General features: G+C 42.8%; 2 protein-coding genes and 1 long non-coding RNA gene across 3 annotated transcripts in view; 1 reads left to right on the top strand and 2 right to left on the bottom strand.

Annotated features, from left to right (window-relative positions):
- Positions 1–12,075, bottom strand: part of LOC143265129 (uncharacterized) — a 73,617-nt gene extending 61,542 nt beyond the window's left edge. Inside the window, exons 1-3 of the mRNA XM_076535326.1 lie at positions 11,701–12,075; positions 11,339–11,397; positions 11,142–11,253 (exon numbers count right to left, since the gene is read on the bottom strand). Coding sequence (XP_076391441.1) covers positions 11,142–11,253; positions 11,339–11,397; positions 11,701–11,827 — 298 coding nt within the window. The 5' untranslated portion in view covers positions 11,828–12,075. The remainder of the gene's footprint in view (positions 1–11,141; positions 11,254–11,338; positions 11,398–11,700) is intronic.
- Positions 12,076–13,962: 1,887 nt separating this feature from the next.
- Positions 13,963–19,742, bottom strand: LOC100882274 (integrin beta-PS). The gene is given in 16 exon segments (XM_076535328.1): positions 13,963–15,032; positions 15,092–15,284; positions 15,360–15,476; positions 15,548–15,769; positions 15,880–16,179; positions 16,468–16,599; positions 16,706–16,864; positions 16,938–17,102; positions 17,193–17,291; positions 17,356–17,526; positions 17,689–17,788; positions 17,862–18,092; positions 18,180–18,382; positions 18,787–19,042; positions 19,044–19,209; positions 19,277–19,742. Coding segments are annotated over 16 exon segments (2,766 nt in total). The 5' UTR covers positions 19,314–19,742; the 3' UTR covers positions 13,963–14,817.
- On the top strand, positions 19,741–22,549 carry LOC105663925 (uncharacterized; the record flags this gene model as incomplete). Its single annotated transcript, XR_001097301.2, has 3 exons — positions 19,741–19,874; positions 21,454–21,532; positions 21,764–22,549. It is a non-coding gene; the product is annotated as an uncharacterized LOC105663925 (long non-coding RNA).
- Between the last annotated feature and the right edge of the window lie 106 nt (positions 22,550–22,655).

The raw sequence follows: 22,655 nt of genomic DNA on the forward strand, positions 1-22,655 counted from the left end.
ACGCGGCCTTAAAGCGTTCACGAACCGCGACCGTTCCTTCTGGCACGCCACCACAAAGACGAAGGGTTAAGTAATATCGCGAACTCGATTGCAACTAAACGCGTAATGGACGCGCTTTAATCACACCTTCTCTCCTCGCCGTAACGTTCGTTACGATCTAATTTTCTGAAAATATTACCTGCCGCCGATACTCGCTCGCCATAATCGTCGTTTTCCTCTGTTTTTATTATTAGCTTGTTTCCCGTGAAACGAGTGTTCTGTTAGGTTACGGGATACAAAGTTACCATTAGAATCCATCCTCGATACGAAACCGCTAATTTTTCGCGATATCTCGTTACCGTTTCTTGCCGGCAAAAGGATCGTGTATCGATCGCGAGATTCCGCTGAAAGCCCGAGTAAACGCTGTAATTGGAAAATCGTGGGTAATCGATGAAAAGTTTGGCGAGGTTCGAAGAACGAGACGAACGAAAAGGAGAACGAAGAGCATAGGCGTGTCCGGCCGGTGATCGAGCGTCCATCCGTGGACGTGGCACGATCGAGATGCAGACCACGCAGCCAGTCGATCCCGAATTCATCGTGTCGGCCTGGCCATTAGCAAATTACTACGGTGTAAACAGTATCGACCCGGTGCCTGCGGGTACGTTGGCTAAGTGCACCGTTCTACGTGTGCATACGTAGATGTTTATATAATACATCGATCGGGTGGATAGCGGAGAAAGCGAGTTAGTTAGTAACCGATCATTACGACGACGTTTTACACCGGCTCTAGCCACCTAATAACTGTCTACATCGAAACGAATTTAGCGATCGGTAGCAACCGGCTTCCAAACCGGCTACCTCCTGCGGGAAAAAAAAAAAACGCTGGAAGAGTTCCGTGAAGAATGCTGCTCTCGAAACAGTGATTTGTTCGACACAAATTTGCAAGCTGACGTTAATATTTCGCGGTTCATTTATTCTGCACGGTAGATACTGAAATTGGTCAATGAATCCGGTCTTACTTCGATACCGCGCGTATAATTTTCTGACCGGTGTCGGACCGATAATTCCAATTTATTTTTATCTAATGACTACCACGGAAATTAATGACTCGACGCTAAAATAATAAGATAAATCGTATCGGACGCTGTAAAGACCACCTACGAGCAAAGGCCTCGAGTTTTTACCTTCGATAGTTGACATTATTCCCCGGTTAAAAATTGATGATTTCCAATTTTCTATCGAATTCGAAGCGTATCGCCGGTCGCTGTATTCCTATCTTTTCGAACGCTTCTTCTTTTGTACCGCGTCCTCTCACGCGCAGCACGCGTAAAGTTTTATCCAGTTAACAATCCCTAATTGCAGGGTTTCCTGTAACTAACTCGGTTAACGTGGAGGCCCCCACGATGATTCTCCACCGTTACCTATCATCGCGATGGATGCAGATTAAACAGCCCCTTAATCTCAGCCTCTCCGTAAGCTGACTCGAAACATCTTCGGCCAGACCTCCCTTGCGTTCTCTTATACTTTCTTTAATAGGGTCTAACGATAGGGAAACCGAACAGTTTACGACAAAATCGTCGATCTTCCTCCCGAGATTCGCGCGAAACTTTAAACTAATCGATCGTAATCGTTTCGCCCGACGATTATGTCTGTTCAATTTTCTAATTAGATTAACCGTAAAGCGTCGAAAGATTTAAATCGTCTCGATGAAAAATTAAACGCGCGATCAATATTAAAATATGCCGGACATAAACCTTCCCGATATTTTTTTCCATTTATTCCTCGGTTCTTTCGGTTTCGAGTAAACGAAGACAGACGCTGCAGGAGAGCGAAAGAGAAGAAGAAGGGAAAGAAAAAGATTAAAGAAGACGACGACGAGGACGTCGACGAAATCGACGGTAGGTGAAGCGAAGGAAGGAACGGCGAAACTTCGAGATGAGGGATGTACGGCGTGACGGTCTAATTGAGGCCTTCTTGATTGCATTTACACCGCTGCACGGCCTCCTGTATCCCAGGTATTCGGTATCAGTCTTCTGCAGCGAATCCACGCTGTACCCGGCTACCCTTGCTTCCATCGCTCTTTCATTCCCGTCCCTCTCGATCCGTTTGCTATTTTTTTCGCTGTTTTCGATACTGGTTGATACGATGGTCTACATTTTCCTCGTAACAAAATTTTCTCACGATTAAGATATTAAACGAATCATATCAGAACGATCTCGACGAAAGTTGAATAAAAAACTTGAGAAAAGAGTAAACAAGACGCTGTTCAAATTTTTCGGTGGTTTACGCGCGGAATCTTGAAAAGAGTTTCTCTACATGGCGTAAAACACACCAATGCCGTCGTTAGTAACTGGCACGATCCCGGAATGCCATCCAACCGGAGCCCTGTTAAGTCTATTATGTCTTAATTTATTTCCTTATTTGAGTGGGAAAAAACGAGCACGCTGGCACCGAGAAGTAACGATATAATTCTGGCCCGAACGTTTCGTAGCATTTGCATTCGATCGCGTCGGTGGATACGTAACCTCGCCGTGTGTCTACACGATTAAAGTTGTGACTGGTAAGTAACGGACGCCCACGATTATCCGCAATGACTCCTTTCGTTCATAAACGACTGAAACTGCCGCGTCTCGATACGTGTACGATCTTGCACGGTGTTGCTAGCGGCCGTTCTACGACAAGAAAGTTACAGCTGGGACATACGCGAATCCGTGTTCACGATATTGCTCGTGGTTTACGCATTCTACATGAGAAAATCCATTTCTCGCGAGAAACAACTTCGTAGCTACGTCGAACTAACAAAGTAACGAGTCTTGTTGCGAATGAAAAAACAAATTGAAATTATAAGGGAACGAATTAGAACGGATAAAGTAAAGATAAAGAGTCTTGCTGCTTATAGTAACGGTGTCCGTTGCGTAATATCCCGTACAAGAAAAGCGAATACGTGGAAATCCAGAAGCAGCCGACTAAACAAATAAATGTATCCTAAGACACGAGATGGAGTAACGGCAGCAGCTTGTGGTTTACGCCCTCGGTGGGAAAGACTGCGAGGGGCAAGCGTACCACGTCCTTGTTTGCAATTCGCCGCGTGGTGTAGCCGTTATTAGCGTAAAGGGCCGAGTTAGCCGCAATCGCGATGGTAATTTGCGCGTTTGCCGGTCACTGCCGCCAAGTGGAATTGCGGTGTCGCGTTACCTTACGTGATAATGCGACGCATCATAAATCTACCCTCGGCGCTGTGTACGTACGCGGTAATAACGTGAGAGAAACGAACGTGCTGGTAGACACTCCGTGTCCTCCAGTTCCCAAGAATCCGGACGCGCAACCGGCAGCTACGATTCGACAGATTTTCTATCGTCTCGAGAACACTGGCTGTTAGTTAGGATTTTAAACGCACTTTTGACTCGGCAGCAATTTTTTTCCTCTATCGAAGTTGCTATGGCTGCACGCTCAATCACGCAAGTCGTCGTTCGGCAGATCAGCTCGGGAATTCGGGTGATTGTTCGTCGGTGGCTTCTTGAAATTAAGCGTCATTGTTTAAGAGTGAATTCATCTTGATTGTCGATGACTAATGTCCCGCGGCAGCTACCCAGAGTGGCACGAGGATGGATCACGGCCATACACACAGGAGTCCGTGACTTCGAGTTTGACTCGAGTCTCGCTGTAATGGTTACAACTCGAGAGAGAGAAGAGAGGAGAGGAGAGGAGAGAGAGACGAGGGAGAGGCACCGGGACGAAGAAGAACTGCCCCACCGGCACGTGAGAGCTCTTTAACGAGCATCATCAATAACGCGTACCGACGTTGAAGAGGAAACAAAAAGAAGCTTCGGAAAGAGAGTCACGGACACTGGACAGCCGCGACTCGCCTTCGCTATAGATCCTGGTAAATGGTGTTAATTAGTAAATTTGATTTAAGCCGAAACGAAGCGACCGAATAGGCGGACAACCGTTCACCGAGGATGATGTACGACCTCCGCGAATTACTCGTCGGATAGCTTTCTCTCCGGAATCTCGAGCCCTCTTTAGCCACCGAACGATCGACAACCTTATTCGATCGTTCGTTCGAACAACGTCGAGACAGTACGACCAAATAGTTGACCATTTTCTCTTTTCCTCGATCGACTAATATCGAGACGAATCGCAACAATATAACGCGAACACGTGATTCGAAACGCCGCGCCGTACACCTGCAGAAAATTGAAGCGATGCACAATGCGTTTACTCGACGATGATGGTTCGTGGGACGGTCGGTTGAATTTTGATAATGACGCGTTTGCCACCGTAGGGGGATGCCGAAAAATAGGAAGACAGAAAGCGGGAGGGGAGAAAGATCGGCGAAAGAAGGGAGCGAAGAAAAGATAGCCCGTTAATCGGGGGGTATTATCTCAATCACGTAAAACGGCAAAATTGCATTTACCTTTTTAAATGAATATTTGGCGGGAGACGCGCTGCAGCCGCCCGCTAAGTTAATTTACCAAGGAATGCCAGGTAACGCCCTGTTCAACCTACCAGCCGGCTGGACAAGTATTGTCCCGCCCTTGGGTTCAATCCAAAAACGCATAGTCGACGTTTCGTCTCGAAAACAAACTCTCGAATAAACGATACTCGTGCCACCGTGTAACATCGTCGGCAAAATTGTTTATCGTCGCCGTTGCAACATTATTACGCGCGAATATTTAGTTTCGATTTTGGGACATCGGTTCTAGAAAACTCGAAGACGCGGTTCAGATTTTGGCTGGCCCGGCAACGTTCCCCGCCTCGATTAGTCTCCCTTTCACGATCGATATCGGACAGCAGCCGTAATCGACACTTTCTCGCGACGGTTTCGCCAAACTGGTCGAACGATCGAGATCGCCGAAACCGTGGTTGGCTCGTTCGGAATGATGAGCAGCTCCAGTGTAAACCAGACACGGTGGGGCTAACAGATTCTTCGGATCCTGCGTGATCCAGCGCGCTCGTATCTCAGTATCTGATAATTGAAGCGGTAATTACGCGATGATTAACAGAGATGGCTCCCGCGCATCATACCTCCTACGGATCGTTCTCCTTCTTCCTCGCTCGTACGCGTGTACCTTCCTTCTTCGTCTTCTCCCTTCTGGGCCCTTCAATCAGAACCGCTCGTCCAGATCAGAGATCGAAGATAAGTTTGCGCGCGAGCACCCTGACTCTTCTTTCTTTCTTTCTACTCGTTCGATTTCTTTTCTCTTCGATCTTTTTTCGTCCGTCTCTTTCTCTCGGATGAACTACGTTCTACGTCCCGCAGGATTAGGCACCGTATCGAATGTACTTCTTCGTCGTATACCGGTTACGTTGAAAATTATTCAACGAAATGGATAATAATGTACGGTGACAGAATATCCGAAAGAGAATTCATTGTTTAGCGAGATTGGTACAAAGTATGTTCAAAGGTGCACAAAGCAGGTAAGAACGAAATTGGTTAAGCGATCGGGCGTGGCCGCGAGTCGACTGGTCGAGCAACCCCCTAAACATTCAGTTAATTAGAGCTCTCTCCATTCTGCTCGTTCCTTATTCCGTTCGACTGTCCCTGTCTTCCTTGCTCTTACTCTGCGAGGTAACCTGTAGCCCTCCTAATAACGCGGGCCAGCCGTAATGAGGAGTAAACTAATTATTGGATGCCAGTTGGGCAGGACGATATTTCACGTTCTCGCTGACAGGCAGCCGATCAGGAGCAACAAGGATACAGTACCGCGGCGGGACGGAACGGCCTGCTCGTAAACGCGGCCCGAAACGATGCCTAAGCGCTCAATCACATTTTTTCCTGAGCTACGATACTCGCCGCGGTTGTCGATGACAACTTCCTACAAACGATGCGATTTTTCAAATTTCTCTTAGAAACGAAGAACCTATTTCGCAAGTTTCGAGCGATAACTCGGCGATACGGTTGGGATATTAGAATCTAAATCGAATCTACGTTGGATTAACTCGTATCTCGAGATCGGCAATTTGTTGTTTACCATATTTTTTCACCGCGTTCGAACGAAAACTTGTCAACGAGATTGGTGGATAAAGTTCTCCGCATAAAAAGAAGAATCAAGGTAAGAAGATACATGCGCGACACTCCGGCGTTGCTTTGGAATGAAATATCGCGCGGAACGAATCCAATAGGTCGGTCTAATAGGAATAAACAATGTTATGAATTTAAACGGCCCAGCTTGGCGCCACCATAACCCTATATTATCAAATTACGGGGGCTTGTATAGTGCCCCGCGAGGTGCACGCCTCGCGCGACCAGGATGCGTCGTAAAATCGGATGTTAACGGTAGGAACCCACGTTCCACTCCTCTCTTCCTTTTAGATCCCATTCGCGATGCACCGCGGGGGGGCGGTTCGTTCCAGGCCGAACCCTCGATCACAATAAACAATTACGAAACGAGGATTTTTCGAAAATTTTAAACCGAACCAGTCGACCAAAACGAGTTTCAACGTAATTGATGCCTCTCTTGCCCCTCTCCTTCGTTCTCCGCGCGAAACCCTCCTCGATTAGTACGCGGTAAAAGGTCTATAACCGTAGAAGAATGGACCTGAAAATCCCTGCAAAGATCGATACTCGGAGTATTCGCGTCTCGATCGAATAGAGTGATCGCGTGGAAGAAAGTACGCTGCCTTTGTCGGGAAATCGTTAAACGTCTACCGGTCTCGTTACGGCTCTATTCTCGTTGCCGCGAAGAAACCTGTCGATACACTGGTTATATCGCGAATCCGACCGATTATTCGACACGCGTGTATCCGACAACGGCGACGGGACGAAACTCTTATTAGACGGGTTATTAACGTAAAGTGAATTATATTGCTCGATTTACGACGCAGCACGCTTAGCCGAATTTCTCGATCGGTCGTATTTTACGGTAATTAACCGACGAGGATTCTTCGGGGTCCCCGTCGAAACAGCACTCGTGGAAGCCTCGTTCGTCGTATTCTTCGAATATTAAAGAGACCCTCCGGAACCCACCACTTTATGAATACGAAATGAGGGCGCGTTCGAGAAAGCAACGACGAGCGGACGCCTTCGTTCGACTACACTTGCGGGAAAAGCCCTCGGTTTCGTAATAAATTGGGACGGAATCGTAAAGAAGAAACAACGCCGAGAGAAAGAAGGAGGATAGAACGAGCCACGACCGTGAAACACACTGGCTGACGATCGTTAAAGAATAAAGAATGGTAATATTATGCCTCGCGGATGCTTCAGCGGACAGGGAACATCGTTTCGAGACGTCCTGTTCGGTTCGACTAGACCGACCGAGCGAAAGGCGTGGAAACTACAAAGTAAATTCATCGATTAGCCCCTACAGAGAATAGATTAATTTACCACGGACCTCTGTGAGAACTTTCGAACGATTTTTCGACAACTGTTTTCCTCCGGTCGAGTCACGGAGGTCAGCTTACCGCTAACTCGTCGGCTCGCTCGTCTCGAACCAACGGACCGGACACGCCCTAGAAACCGACCGTGGTGGTGGGCCCCCTCGATGAGAATTTTAATTTAATTAAGATAGACTCGTTATTAAGACCCACGTCCAACCGGTAGATTAGAATTCCTTCGAGATTGGGGAAGATCGTAAGTCATTCCTAGAGGAGAAGCCGAGCGTCCGTTGAGAAGGGACAACGCTAAAAAATGGCCAATTCTGGAACCGAACGAGAAGAAAAAAAGTTCAAAATATATAAGTTGTTTCGTAATTGATGCCGCGACCGCGGAGATAGCGATTTTATGCGAAAACTCGACGAAATATGTCAAATAAAATATGGCAAATTATAATTCCGTGCTATCGAATCACGGAAACTACCTCGGTCGTGCCATGTGTCTTGAAAATTCTGCTAATAACGCGGACGAACTTGAAAGCTCGTCGAGACGCGGCACAGAAATTCGCGTGTCAATTTCGACAGTATTTTCCCATGAAAAAAGCATCGAACCGTTCGAGAAACGTATTCTCGGACATTCCAGAGGCAATTTAAGGCCATCTCGTTGTTGGTCGATCACCGAGTCGTAATCGCAATCGTATTACGGTACTCGTCGTTCGTTCAACACGGCAAATGCGAAACGTCAGTTTCGTGACAGCGGTAACATACTATCCGTTGCTGCGTACGATTGTGACCGTGGTTCTCGACAAACGAAACGCACGATTAATCGAATGGCTCGCGGCCACGCGAGATCCGCGTGGGTTGATCGTTCAACAACCGATTCCCGTTTTGCTCTCGGTAAGCGTAATTATTAACGCGACAGCCCAGCTGTTGCCTAATGAACACGTCAAAGCTGGATTTTCACTCGGCTAACGCGATCAGAAAATAGCGAATTCGAACGTGGTCGCCTCGAGGAGTTTGCTTCGTGATTCGTGACTTTCGACGTCTCTATCGTCGAACGCGCGTGTTTGGAAATTTCACGTTAGCCAACAGGTGGCAAACGAAGGAACATCATCGTCGCGTTCGAGCAATTCCGGCTTGATCGCTTACTTCGCTCGTTAACGAGCTAAACTTTTCTCTTCCCTTTTCCCGACCTCTAATTTACCGTCTACCTTGACCATGTGCCACCTTGCTCCCATTTCCTGTCGGAAAATCAGGGTTCGTTCAACCGATCCACCTTCGTTTGGGATTCCAACGGACGGATAATCTAGCATATATTACCTAGAAACGATGCTAAATGGAATTTGTAAGATACCGTTATGTTCCGCAAACTTCGAATCGCTAACTGGCGAAATTCTTGGCAACCCGTGGAAATTTTTTCACGAAACGTTCGTTTAATTGGAAAGTCTAGATAGAAAACGAGAGTCAGTTGGAACGATTCGAGATGCCTCATGGAGAGTCGAAAATGGCCAATACGAAAGAACGGTGACGCGGGGACTCCGAAACCGTTGTTATTTATGTGTTTGCTGAGGTGACACGGCGTGTGGGTGTCGAAGCCCGGTGAGCGCCACAGGAGCCCGTGGGCAACGTGCCGCGTGTGTCCGTGGACGAGTACCCGCAACTGTTCTTCGAAATAGTCTGCTGTTCGGAGTCTGGCTGAACGAGTTTGTGAATTGGATTTAATCGATAATTTATTCAAATAAATATAATCGTTGACTTAATCAATTCCGCGACGTTTATATCGATTTAAGGAAGAGTCAGAGACTGTAACTGTTGCGTCGATACTCTGTAGCGAGCTAAACTCGTCGAACATCCATCACCGTTCTTAATTACACTTATCGTTATACGATACGGAATCGCTTCGGTTAATCTGTTAAGTTTTGAAAACTCGTTACATTTACGCACGGTTTATACATGGATTTCTGCAAGAAACTTCTCGCGCTCTCGTCCCGTCTCTCTCGTCTCAAGAGACTCGTTCGCGCTCGATAAGCTCGCTTTAAATCCAAATACGTCGTTCACGAGTTAGAAACGAGCTACGGCAAAACGTGGTCACGTTAACGCCACGTTTAGTATGACGAGGCGTGTATCTTTGGATTGTCCGACCGGAGTCGTGAAAGTAACGACGAATCGTGAATCATTGGACGAATTTGCGAGAGCCATCGCGTTCGCTTTGCAGGGGCGTGCATTTGAATAAGAACGACAGTCGTGCATCAGAAACGTCGCAACGGAAGGGGACAGAGGAATAATAGGAAGGGTGGCTACGAGGGATACTCGAGTGACATCGTACCCGCAAACTACCACCGTCCCCTTTATATTCAAGAACATAAGCTCGCAAAGTTATTGGCCCATTCGGACCTCCTGCCTTCACGGAACACCGTCCCGTTTCTCATTCGCGTGTCCTATAGCGTTACTTTGCGCCCTCCGATCCCACCCTCTCTCCCTATCTCTTCCTCTCTCTGTTTCTATTAGATACATCAGAAAGTTTTTACGATTGTTGCACGACCAGTTTACAGTTTTATTGGATTGTTTCGTATCGAATTTTGAAACGTAGAAAGTTTAACTCGATTCGATAGCACAAAAATACAAAAAACAACGCGTGTAACATAGTTGCGGTTCAAGCTCGATTTTCCCGACAAAAGTTGGCCAAATTTTCGTTTCGATCGAATAGAGTATTACTCGCGAATGAAATTCCATACGTATCGAGACTGTAAATCGACGACGGAAGTCGCGGCTCGATTCGATTCCTCTGAGTTTATTAATGGAATCACCGGTACGATAAATATCACAAACAAGTGTTACGGAACACGACTCGAAATTGCTTTTAAATACGCAGCAGGGGCGCGGTCGTGTTCCCTTGGGCGGCCTTGGTAATTGCGCTCGCTCGAAATGTTTGCCTCGAAAATCGAACGCTCATGATAGAAACGCGGTATATCGTTTGGCTGTTATCACCGCATGTGGCTTAAGCACATCTGTCTTCGTTGCGTTTTTTTATTTATCTATTTGTTTAACGAGTTTGAACCGGCAATTATGAAAATGACTCGATTCATATATACCACTGCCCATAAATATTATGACACTTGTAATTTGGTTCGAACGAATGATATTTTAGTTGAATTATTCGATTTCTATATTACATTAGCATAAACAGGTGTTCACGTTCCTAATTTAGTTAAACCGTATTGACTTGTGCAGCTAATAATCGATGAAAAATATTTCGAAATTATTCTCGAAGGTCAGACGTATCCCCGAAACGTTTCATTTAAAATTCTACCTTCGGAAGAAGAATGTATCGTCGGATTTCTAAATTTTCGACTGAACATTTCGACCAGCTTCCGAACATCGTGGATACAAGGTGTTTTGAAATCGATATTTAATAGAAAACTAGATTATTGCGTATCTCTCGGTAAAATTTTCTGCCTACGTTACTAGATAGAACAAGATGAAAACCTTACGTTTCATATATAATATCTATAAATCTAACTGCGATATAATAAGTCAGGATCTTTTCGATTATCTCCCAACTACTTTCCGCGTGCTTGGAAACGGCCTGTATAAAACGGGTATCGACAAAGAAGGTAGGTCGGCGAAGAAGAGTTCCAGGGGAGTAAATGACAGGCCCCGCTGGCCGCCCCGGGCCCAAGAGATGATTATTTTGATTAATTTCTCCCGTCATTCGGTAGCCGAGTCGTGCCGCCCGATACATTCGTAAAACACGATTCGATTCTAACTTCGTCGTAATTGAAATCTATGCGAAATCCAATGGCGAAGCGTATATTTATTCGCAGGAAAATAATTTCAATAATAAATACCTGACAATATCACTGCGTTGTTCTGCGAATCGTTCTGTAAGGCGGTCGTCCCCTGTCTGGGTAATTCGGATGTGGTCCCGCCTGGCACACCTTTTACCATCCAAGTCGAACCCTGTAACAAGATAAAATTAAGAAAAGACGCGATTATTAAGTGCTTCGTAATAATGAATAAGTAATATAAAAAACTAAATGCTTACCTCCAGGATAGAGCAAACATTTGTTTCTCGTCGACTTGTCTTCGGAAACGCAGCCTCGCCTAAACAAAAAGAAAGAATGGTTAGAAAGAATGAAAATAAATTTGAAAAGATTGATGAAACGCCATAGAAACGTCAGACCGTTCCATAAAGAAGAAGAAGAAGTTGGAACGAAAACGCGTATCAATTCGCAGCTACTCGCACGAACGATTCAATCGTTCGCAACGCGTTAGCTACTCGAGGTTTGATAATCGTTCACGGTATAATTAATGAAAACGAATAGCAACAATTACGACCCGGTTCTAGACGGGGTTCGCGATATCGATCAAATTCACGAAAGCCGGTCGGCGAAGAAAATTGCTCACATTTCTTAGGATAGGGTTGCAGAGAGCAAGATGCATATTTCGTTTTTCGAAACCGGCGAGCATCAAGCTCGAGGGCCCTGAACAGCAACAACGAAGAACGGACAGCGGATCCAGCGCTGACGCTCATTACGATGATTGGCAGATTCAATTAACGAGCAGCCGGGCTCCAGCACGGCGGGGTCGCCTCGGCTTAACCCCGGCTAAATATTATTAATAATAATCAGCTCATTACCGGCTCCATTAATTATCCTGCTGTATATACGAGTTATCCTGCCTCCAGGAGCGCACTAGATTCCACAAGATTCAAACGATACTCCTGATAATCGATACTAAACGCGTTCAAGCCTTTTCGTCTTCTTTTGTTAGCCATCTATGCCCCTCCTGGAAGCAACGTAAATAACACCTTCTTTTAACTTTTTAATCATTAAATTACACAACATGGTTACAAAAACATTTGCTCGATAGTTTCGCGAAAGACGTCCACCTAAAATGCTTATAAACTGCGCTGCCATTTTTTGCCACGCAACAAAAAGCCAATCATTTCTTATAATTAGACAACGACTTTTCAATATGCTATTCGTTTCGTTTACGAAATACCATACATCATGTAATATCCGTTTTCGTTAACGTACCACGAAACAGTTTGATTTCGTTCGAACGATCGTGAAACCTATTATAACGTATAAGAAAAAGAGAAGCCGAGATCAGCGAGTCAACGTAAATTCCAAAAACGTTTTATACGACCAGGCTGTATATTGCCTTAAACGGCAGAAGGAAGGAGAAGAGAAAGTGGAATATTAATCCATTTAACAAACTCATTATCGATGAGATATATCGAACGTTTACCGTGCGCGTCGGCGGCGCGAACGTGCTCCTCCTATCCTGAAGGAACCCCGGCAATATTAGCGGGTTGGCACCCCTGCGGCTTGATTTACGGGCGCGCACTAACGAGCCTCGGTCTGCGCTGAACGCGAAGAGGTGGTGCAGCAGCTTCGATCGTCGAGCCAGGATGCGCCACCATCAACGGTGTCGCTCAAATTTATTTCGCGATTATAGATCTCTCAAAATCACTTGTAAGTAAACTGTTCTGTCGCGATAACATCTCGTATTACTGCGCCGCTGCGCCTTCTTCGGTATTTCGGGTTACTCCTTAACCGCGAACAGAGTGGTTCGATGATTTTCGCTTTATCGTGAGAAAATTGGTGATAAATTTATAAAGATCGTAAACAGGCCCGAGTATTCCTGATTAAAATTTAAATTCAATCGATGCAAATTAGAAAGTCTACTGTGTCGTAATCGATGATTCCGTTTTCCAGAAACGAGCGATACGTTTGGGGTGTTGAATCTTGAGCGACTTCGTGTACGAAGACGCCCCGTATCGGCGCCTATGCTCGAGACACGCCGCAACAAATGCACCGAAAGGAAAAGAGGGGCAGTCGAAAGGCTCGAATCCGACAATATGCCGAACGGTTTAAAAGCTCGAAACGATCCGACATCGCCGTCCCTCGAGGGCTGATTGGACCGTATTTGGCTGTAATTAAGGCACCGGCGGCGGCCATTAGCGACCGCGAAAACGAACAACATTGTTCCACGAGGCGAAAAGCGAACCGTGTACCGTTCGACACGTATATCAAATTGCGCAAAGATCTCGTCTTATCCTTTTTCGATTCTCTCGTCGCACCCTCCCCTCGTTATACTACTGTAAAAACAATTCAATTGTTACGCGTCTCGTTTTACTCGCCTGTCTACTTCTTTTCCGACTGTCATGGTGGCACAACCTAACCTTCGAGTCCACGCTGTACACGAAAAATATGTCTATGGTCAAAAAGCTTATCGCGCGTAAAAAGTTGCCCTTTCTCTCTGACAGATCAGAACGAACGCAACAACAATACCGTCCGACTCTCGTAATTGGCGCTATAGGCACCCGGTGGGAGCATTCGACGGCAGAACGAGCTGGGTCGCCGATACGGGATGAAGAGATTTACAATGTTCCCGGCCGTAAAATAATCAATAAAATCTGTGCAATGTAAAGAAACGGACGTGCGGTAATGATTTAGTATGCGGAGCGCCGGCTATTCTCTCCTTCCTCCGACTGCTTTTCTTATCCTTTAAGGCCCGACTACGAAGGCATGCGATTGCCCCGCGAAACCGTATCTTCGAAACTAACTAAACAAAGTTCTAATCCAGAGATTCTCAAAGTGTGGCACTCGATTCGATCGTGACTCGACTCTGGGTCGTATTAATTATTAAAATACACCAATGTTTTAAGTAATAAAGCGATACTTCTTTATTCGATCCTTCTCTATCTTCCTCTTCCTTTCGAAACACGTTACAAACGACCGCCTTCGAAAACAGGACTTTGGGCATTTTTTAAACTCGTCTTTTTTTACGCGTTTCTGTACGTAGACGAGGCACGGGAGAAGTAACCACGGTTCAATAATCAAGATGTAGGAACGAATTCAGTGTGGGCAAAGCTTTAGGTTTCGAATGGGAAATATAGCGAATCGCCGTAGGGTTTGCAGCAGGAGCCGACTATGGTGACGAATTTACGAGCTCCTTACGAGGCTGCCCTGTTCGAGCATAGCAAGCAATAAAGTACGAGGCCAGAGGATATTCGAAACAATCGACCGAGAGGCCAGGACCTATCTCCACGCGAAATCCCCGCGATCAAATTTAAAATTGATTTATGACCGATCGCGTATCGACCTTCGTCTTTTCGCTACTAATCGCGTTCGCTTTACTTCCTGGTAGACGATTCTCTTGGAAAAATGTCATCGATGTAGCTTTCTCTAATTCACTTATCAATCGTCGATTGTCGTTCAAAATGTTTGTAAAAGATTCGTTGGGATAAATGAGGAAGAAAAGAGAAAAAAGGAAATAGTTTCACTCGTGAGGTAGGAAAGAAGAAAAAACCGTAAAGAATGTATCTTTTCCGAAAAAGTGGAATGTCGAAGATTTCTTCTTGCTTAAGTGGACGTCTTCTAGCGAAGCAATTAACCAATATGGCGTCTCCGTCGATTCAGTTCTTTTACCGTGGCGCTACCTATCGGGTTGCACATCCTTGAATCGACTAGAAATCAAACGCGCGAAAATTCTTATGAACATAGAATTTCTTAGTTAATCCTTTTCGCTGTCGTTGAACGTTGGATTGCTGAAAGTGGACGTAGCCTGTTTGTACAATGGATTGCCTCCCATGTCCCATTTTGCAAGAGCTCGTTCTCGTTCGAATTTTGCATATTCTCGTGCGTCATGAATCGTCGTTAGCACTTTCCAAGCGATGAGAATCACAAAACCGATAATTACAGTACTGACCACTAGACCAATAGCAACACCTATAGCACAAATATTGAATCATCGGACGATCATAATTCTTTTACCGCGATGCACTTACCAAGAACGTTAACTTGCTTAGGACACGTTTTTTCTTTCTCAGCAAGAATCTTGAATATCTTGATGTCTCCTCCAGTACCACCCCTATAATATGAATACTTAAAAGCAAACGTGCATCCTGCATCGTCGGCCATTCGACAGACGTGAGCTCCATTTTCCTGATCTTTTATTGGATCTTCTGTGATCTTCTCCACCTGTCCGTCAATTTAAAAAACTTTCAATGAAACTATATTTTGGCTGACTCAGATGATTTATAAAATTTTTCGTACGATATCGATTTGATGCAAACACTGATCGCACTCTCCGTTTCCAGCAAAAGGTCCAGAATTGTACGCCATGCATTCCACGCATTTCTTCAGTTCTTCGCACCGTTGACCAGGACATGTCTGAAAAGTTAATTAGTGAAGGTAGGATTTTTAATAATACTTGCTTCGTGAAAAAGTAGTAGAATGCTCACAGGACACTCTTCGCAGTATTGTCCCGAGTATCGAATATTGTCCTTCTCGTGACAAATACATGCACCGCAGATACAATCACCGCGTCCACTGCAAATATCCATGGTTTCGCTGTTATCTGGTATACACGTAGTGTTAGTCTCTTTGCAGTCGCACGTTTCGCCACCCCATCCTGGCAAGCAATTACAAGAACCGCACTCGCACTTGCCTCTCCCGCCGCAAACCTTAAACGCGAAAACAATATTGCACGAAATAATGGAACGCGCTACGAAGATGCATAATTTGTCCTTTCCTCGAATCGTTTCGGGAATTTACAGCGAACGCGTTCACTCACCAGTCCACCGCTCCGTTTGCAAGAAAAGTTATCGCATTCGCAGTATTTCCCGTAGAAAAGTTCTTGCGGGTTTGGACGCTTCGCGCAATCGCACACGCCACACTTGCAGTCTCCGTGACCGCTACAAATTTCATTGGTCTCATTGTTGGGTTTACAATCAACCGTTGCAGCTGCGCTCTCGACACCGGCTTGGCTTCCTTCGCATTCGCACTGCTTCCCGTAGAAACCATCGTTGCAGGAGCATAAACCGCAAATCAGGGTGCCATTTCCTTTGCAATCGTTCGAAGCAACCGCGTATCCCTACATTTTCATTCGATACGTGAGAAAAAATCCGACTTCGGTACACGATCGCGTAATAACTGCGGCTCGTAACTATGTGTACATACCAGAAACTAAGTATCTAAACGGTATAAATTGCCGGATGAAATTGACTACTACTGCAAGAAATACATTGTACAAAAAAAGAATATGTCTAAATACTTATGAATGTTTATACGGCTTAAGAAAATACTTTACGGGTCGTATACGCCCCATGCAACGAGGAACGTGTTAATCGTAACGAGACATTGCTCGCTCGATTATTCTTACCGGATGTCCTGGCCGAGCGCACGCACAATCACATATAATGCTCAGGTCGATCGTCAGACTCTCGTTTATGCCTCTCGGTTTTATTTGCATGTTATGCTGCCACTCGTTGGAATTCGCTGGACATTCGACCGCCTACGTTCGACAAAAACATTTAGTACCCTTCGCGATGCTAAACTTTATGAGTCCTGTTTGTTTCGACAAACTTAAACGATTATGAATCTTCGATACATAAAATTACCCGCAACACCACTTCGAATTCAACGATGTTTCCTACTCGTAATCCTCCGCATTCTCTTCGTTCCTTCAACTCGCCGTTTTCTTCCAAACATCGAGAAAAATATTTAACATCGATCATTTTTGGAGCATCATCTGTCATCGTTATAGAGTTCACTAGTTTCTGCGTAGATCAGCGGCAACCGTATTATTTTTAATCAACGTTTTAATAGTTTTACAAATTGATTAACATATACCTCGTATTCCCCGCTGACCAATGCGACTACGTTTTGAGAATCATGCTCGAGCATTCCAATGGAAGAACCTTTAATGCTTTCGCTTAGCAGCTGATACGTCGCGTTCATCTTGCTCGGAACCGCGAAGAAAATGTTCATATTGTGCTCTCGCGCTACCTTATTAATCTTAAAAATCGATATTTTAATTCAATTATACCCGCAATTCGACCTACTTTCTCACGAATCAATCTATCAAATGATAAAAAAATTACATACTTGTGCGATGGATGGATAGTCTTGATAAAGCGAGTACGAGTAAAATCCATCCTTGTCCAAGTGGCAAAGGCAATCGTTGGGTTCGATAATCCCCGCTAGCTGAAACGTAACAGTTTCCGTTTCAGAGAAATTCTTCGGTAGTGTAGCTACTTTTTTTACGTACTCTACCGTTCCCGGCTATGTGAAAGCTGGCATCCGTAGAGAAGACGATAAGATGTCGAGCGTTCTGTCGCCAACCGATTTCCTTAGTACAAATCATGACCTGCATCATCGCGTCCAGACCACCCTCCGGTGAGTCAAGATTGCCGGACACTGGCGCCTCTTGTACTCGGTTCTGTTTTCAAAAGTCGTCGATTGGTATCGATATATTGACAATGTTATGCACGGCGTTTGAGAACGTAATAATGTAAAGATACGAAAAGATTGTTGCAGAGGAAATATAATTCGAGTTATATGGTCTTTAAAACATTCCTTTTACGATAAATAGAACAATTACTTTGAACAGAGCAACGTTCTCGGTTAGAGGCATCTGATTTTTGTACCCGTACGGCGGTGCGCACGGTTTCCTGGTTTTCAACTCGCACGGTGATTTCAACCTGTAAAATAATTAAATTAAATGAAATATCTATTACAAATAATTTGAAATCTCGGGTTAAAGCTTCAAAGTACTTGTCTGGCTGTGTGCTGGTCATTGGCAGTACAACCTTATCGACAAAACTACCGAATCCTAAACGAAAATTTGAGGTGAGCTTCCTCATCGCCTCAGCCAATCGAAGTCCTAGTTCTGATAATTGATCTCTGTACGATTCCATGGATGCGGATAAATCCATGAGATAATACAAATCCACTGGATAATCTTCTGCCTGGCTATACCGCAGGGTAAAGCGATACTCTTCGCCTATAAATTCAATAGAATTTTTAATAGATTAATCGCATTGAAAGTATTAAAAACCTATCGCGTCCGAAACTTTCGAATAGTACTTTCCTCGTCTGAGTGTTAATTTCATTCTCTGAGGTTGAATTTGAACAGGGACCCTAGTTTTCGAGGATAGCGGTCGATTTTCGAGTACGCGTATCGAACTCGCCTCATCTATTACGTCAGTAGCCCGACACCAAAGATCACCTTCCTTTAAAAATTTTTCTCTGGTGACGCAACGAACCAAAGAACCAGTGGCATTCTGATCGGACACCTGAGTGAACAAGAAGATAATCATTGTACGACTTAGCTTTTTCTAAACAGAAATATATGTTTTATCGTAACACACAGCTGTACAGGGAAAATGTTTAATTATGCAATTATATAGAACTGTGATTCTTTGTACGCCATGGTATAATACAAGGATTCGGAAATGTTCGCGTCGGCCATTTTGTGGGGGTTGCCGGTGACCGGCGCCACATGTTGAATATAATCAAATGACTAAGATAATAAGATTAATAGAAAGTTTTAAACTATGTTAATATTAGTAGAGCAAGCTAATGGAAAGCTTAAATTAAAAAATGAATAGCAGTGTTACAATCAGCGAGTTAATAATTAGAAAGCAAACAAATGTAAGCGGTGGTAATTATAAAGATTGATACTAAATCTGATGATCACCGTGGTAGAGCACCAAACACATCGAGGAGTCTGTAGGCACTTTCCGCATGTCTGTTGAGAGGCGCAAAGAGTTTCCGTATCTTTGTATTCGCAAGAAACAAACGTGTACAATAAATTCGAAAGAAGTAGCACCGTACAAAGTATCATTGCTTCGTTCTTTATGTCAATTTTGTTTGTAACGAGCGAAGCGCCACGGTACTGACAACTTTGAAGGATATTGTGGCATCCCACGGAAATGACTCCGAGATAAAACGCCTCGGTGCGTCATTAAGTAACTATTCCCACTCGTCAAGTTCTTATGACTCAAATAGAAGGCGGTTGTTGGAAAAATTCTTTTCTCGATACACGTAATGGAGATACATATATTTTTAATGCTATTCTCATTATAAACGTCCTTAGTAGTATTATTCGCATTGTGAATAACTGTAATAAAGAAGTAATGAGTTTTCAGTTTGACTGGTCCTTTTAAGAAAAGAGTAATAACACGTACCATAAAAATGTGTAATTAAAAGGTTTGCGGTAATCATACAGGCATAGGAACACCAAACGCATTATTGCGTGTTATACGACCTCGTACTTCAGAAAATAAAATTGCTTCTGCTGTGAATAAAATTTGATGACTGTTAGGAAAAATGGTTCAAATGTTTGGCCAGATGAGTACATCCTGTTAGACATGTTAAAACAAGTTCTATTAATCTGTTGTAATAATCTTGGTAATCCTGTGTAAAATGATACAACTTCCCTCTAATAGTACAGAAGTAACAATGACTAATGTGTAATGTTGTGTCATCGACCAGTTAATGTTTTATTAAACGTTAAATTGTAACGCAGTGACATCTGATAGTGAACATAGAAACATTTGTAGGTATGTACCGTCATATGATAAGTCAGTATTATCGAATATTCTCGACTTTCAGTGAATCGTGTCGAATAGAACTGTTAGTATAATCAATAATTGGAAGATGGCGTATCGCGCGTAAAACACTAGCTAGGAACGAGGGATCGGCAGTGGCGAAAAAACAGGCCGGAGCGAAGGAAGTGAACCTGAGTGATCGTCTCTCTTTCATCGGCAAGTTTCGCACACAACGGTGGGTAGAGTGATTGTTGTTCCGAAATCCAGTTTCGTTATAATTTTTATATTGTTATACGCAAGGGTATCAGTATCGATTACGTAACTGAACTTACGAGAAAGACACACCGCTTTTCCGATCATTTTTACAAATAACTATTTAACAGTTTTTTCTGTAATACCTTTGAACATTTTAATGAATATCTTATGTTCATTTTATTTTATAATTTTGAAAGTTAATCGAACTAACATCAAAATCTTTCTGTTATACGTTTTTAGGTTACCTGTACCGCGCACTGTATTTTCTTGTCAATCGATAAACAGAATATAATTTGAACAGTATCATTACTGAAATAAAATAATATTTTACAATAGTAATGCTACGTATTACCCTATATCATATATTTTCTTATATTCATAATATTTAATGTACATAATGATAAAAAAACGCCGCACACGCGGTCATGCGTATATCAACGTTTCAAGTGATAAGAGCATGGTTTGTTATGGCTTTTCCGTGAGGCACAATATCCGTTCTCCTCTTACCATAACCTTCTACTTTTTAAAAATATTAACAACTGTTCGAAATAAAATTAATTATCGTACATAAATTTTGATATTTTTTTTTTATATCATTAAATTTGATATCTTATATCGTTAGACAAGAAATAGTAAAATAAAGAATAACGTATTACGTCTAACCAGTCTGTTAAAATCTTGAGCGGCGCCAAGGGTCGCTTATCTAACGATGTAACTGTTTAGATTTTACCAAGGAAAATATGTTCGATCTTACGTACTATTTTCATGAGTAATATTTCTCTATAAAAATATTTCAATATAGTATTTAATATGTGTCAGTATTTAATAACTCTGTTAAAACAAAAAAGTAGACACAAATTGACGTAGCGTGTTCTCCAGAGGTTAAACAATGCTATCTAATACGTAACAGTATTTTTTAAACTGAATGTACGCATTTGACATCTAGTATCGATAGATTGAATAAAATCGAGTTATGTCACATGAGCGCATTCAAATATTCAAATGTTTCTTTCAATTTCCCGATTTAAAAAATGAAGTAAGGTAACAAAATTATGCTTTCAATAATAATTAATAAAAAAATTGGAACAATTTTAAAAATCTCGAGTTGAGAATTTAAATTTGTTTATTACATTTCATTGTTTCGTTTCGAGTATCGCTCGAAAGTGGTTCCAAAGACTGTTAACAATTATCTTCTGGAATAAATGTCAATTATTCATTCCATTCATTTTGTGATAAACAAGCCCAGTCTGGATGAGCTCCAATTCTACACGTCCTTCGTTTATAAATTTAACCCTTTGCACTCGAAAGGTGACTTAACTCCCACTAGATTTAATGCAACAATTCAAGTGATAACTATTGTATAAGCGAATATCTTTCTTGTTTACATTTAAGATGTTTTAAATGATTCTCTATTTAAACTTCATAATATAGCATCATGTTTACAATTATTTTGTAACCTTCGAATTGTTGTGTCTTCGCGATAAAATTTTGGATGATCAAGAATTAAAATCTACGTCTTACATAACAAATATAAAATAACCTTTTCTTTTTTTTTTCAGAGTACGAAGCCAAAGCCGTGGTTTTGAGATGTATCTAACTCAATCTACCCTCTATGCCCTTAGATTATCGTTTCAACAGGTGAAAGACAATATCTGTTCTATCTAAAACCAGAGCCTTGTTTCAAAATACATTCGAAAGCGTCAGTTGGCAACAACGGATTCTACTCTTAACTAAGTTGCTCGTTCTACCGTCTAGCGAATCTAACATAACATTGACTTTTGTACATCTGCCTTTTTGATCTCCCTTTTTAAGATTGAACTACGTTATTCGTTATACATTGCGGATTTTAATTTGTATTATTTATTTAAGGGGGCTGTGACGTCTATGGTTCGTAAAAATATCATCGAACGAAACATCATGATGTCGGCGATCGTCCTTGCAGCTGTTGGTCTATCAATGAATTTATATTCTGCCACGAAAATGTTGACATCTGATCAGCGAGGTCAACTGTAACAATTTTTTGCTAAGATCATCAGCAACGGATCGATCCTAAAGAGGAAAGGAGAAATAGACAAGAAGACTATCTCATCAATATGATTTTACACATTCGAATCGTATGCAACATCTTTTCAACGGAAATTTATGATCATATTAGGATAGTTACCTAGCATTAGGAATTTTGTATAATTAATTTATTGACAAAAGCAAAGTATTTTCAATCATTATCATCATATCGGTCTGATCTAAATAATTCTTGTAACAAGCACGTGTTAGTATCTTAATACTTGGAGGGCAACGGAAAAAACACCAAGCATATAACAACGTATTTTCGCTTGAATGATAGAAAATGATAATGAAGAAACTTTTGTCGATTTAATGGATACCGTTAAAATACAAGAAAAGATTCTATACGAGTTATTGTAGAAAGGAAATGGTTGCCCTTTAATGATTTTAAACGATTATTATTGATTCGTAGGGATACGATTTAACAATATTAGCTCTTGAATAGGAAAATCAACTCGTCATCGAGGTTTTATTGCGATCGTTGCTACTAAATTGAGTCACGAAAGATGGCTAGGTTATTTAACCGCACATTTGTACATTTATATAGGTTGTATTGTCATAGTCGATCATACAAATTTTCTGTTACCACAAGATCGTTAACGAGCGTTGTTTTTTAATATTTTTATTTTTCCCCTACCCTTCGATCCTATCAACTGTACGGTTTTAAAGTTAGATATTTATGCCGAAACGATTACTT

The sequence above is a fragment of the Megachile rotundata genome, chromosome 9 (genome assembly GCF_050947335.1).
Source record: "Megachile rotundata isolate GNS110a chromosome 9, iyMegRotu1, whole genome shotgun sequence".
NCBI lineage: Eukaryota > Metazoa > Arthropoda > Insecta > Hymenoptera > Megachilidae > Megachile > Megachile rotundata.